General features: G+C 40.3%; 1 protein-coding gene across 3 annotated transcripts in view; it reads left to right on the plus strand.

The window, feature by feature from the left end:
• NCOR1 (nuclear receptor corepressor 1) overlaps positions 1-1,592 on the plus strand; it is a 242,871-nt gene that overhangs the window by 156,704 nt on the left and 84,575 nt on the right. For all 3 annotated transcript variants that reach the window (XM_015558355.1, XM_015558356.1, XM_015558357.1), the window contains exon 18: positions 402-541. In XM_015558355.1, the coding sequence (XP_015413841.1) occupies positions 402-541 (140 nt within the window). The remainder of the gene's footprint in view (positions 1-401; positions 542-1,592) is intronic.

Consider the following 1,592-nt stretch of genomic DNA (forward strand, 5'->3'; position numbering starts at 1 on the left):
AGTTTACAAGTATTTGAATTATTACTATGTGTCCAGTGTTAATGATCATGCTTTTTGTTTGTTTGTTTTTATTGTTGTTGTTGTTCCACTTATGCATTCATGGGTTGATTCTTGTATGTGCCCTGATGGGGGATCGAACCTGCAATCTTGGCATACTGGGACAATGCTCAAACCAACTCAGCTCCCTGGCCAGGGCTTTCATGAGCATGTTTTAAATAGAGCTGTTCAGTGAGTTTTGTGTCAATACATATTTTAGTAAGTATTGAAGTATACAAGTGAGAATTGAAAACACTTTTAGTGTTAATGATTGTGAATACAATGATTAAGTTTGTTTTATTATTGCTCTTGTTTGCTTTATCAGGTTACTGTTCTTTAACATTTGTTCTGTTTTTAAAATACAGGTCTAGTAGAACATGGTCGTAACTGGGCAGCAATTGCCAAAATGGTGGGAACTAAAAGTGAAGCTCAATGTAAAAACTTCTATTTTAACTATAAAAGGCGACACAATCTTGACAACCTTTTGCAGCAGCATAAGCAGAAAGTGAGTATGTCAGGCGTGGTGAATCTCTTACTGATTTTTACTTACAATTTTTGTTTTTTGAACTTCAAGATAGGTTTTGAGAAAAACTTTTGTAGCTCATATTTTTATTTATTGCGTTTACCTGTAAAAGATATGCTAGTTTCTTGACACAAGTTGACTATTTATTTACTGCCCAAAGAATAAAACTTCTGTTAGTAGTAATGAGAATTCAGTACATTTGAATTACTGTAAACTGGATTTAAAAATGGAAGCATTTCGGAGTTTGAATTTAAAATTAGTTGGAGTGGTCTTGACATGATTTGATTTGGCATATTATAAAGCATTTTCCCAGAGAAATATTATATTGGATAAATGTTAAAAACCAGAAAGTAGGAAAAACCAAGATGGCGGCATAGGTAAAGACCTGAAATTACTGCCTTGTACAACCATTTCAAAACTACAATAAAAGACAAAGCGGACATCATCCAGAACTGCAGGAAGGCTGGCTGAGTGGAAATTCTACAACTAGAAGGAAAGAAAAAAGCACACTGAGACTCAGAGGAGGTGCGGAAGTACAGAGGTATGGAGGCGCTCGTGGAAAGGACTGGCAACTGAGGATGCGGGTGTCTTTTTCAATCAAGAGGGAGACTCAAGTTCCTGACTGCTCTGAACTCCAGTTCTGGGTGAGTCTCTGGGGACCCAGGTACATACGGGGAGAAACTGGACTGTCTGACATCGGACGGAACTTGAGGGTGGCCTTCTCTCAGAGGTGCTAGCAGCAATTACCAATTACCCTGGGACACTGAGATCCGGGGTCTCTTGCTGCAGGGCTGAAAATCCCATAGCTGTTTGCTCCGCCCTGTTGATTCTCTGAGACCCCACCCCACCTAGGCTGCTAGCAGAGGCTTTTGCATATGAATGCCCTGGCCTTTTGCAGTCTAAAATTACCTAATTAACTGCAGCTGGGTCAGAGAGACCCAGAACATCCAAAAGCAGGCCCAAGGCCCCACAGCAGCTTACATTGCTTCACAGCTGGGCCTCAGCTGGGCACATCCAAACCCCAAACAAAGCA

This window comes from Myotis davidii, unplaced genomic scaffold (genome assembly GCF_000327345.1).
Source record: "Myotis davidii unplaced genomic scaffold, ASM32734v1 scaffold129, whole genome shotgun sequence".
Classification (NCBI taxonomy): domain Eukaryota; kingdom Metazoa; phylum Chordata; class Mammalia; order Chiroptera; family Vespertilionidae; genus Myotis; species Myotis davidii.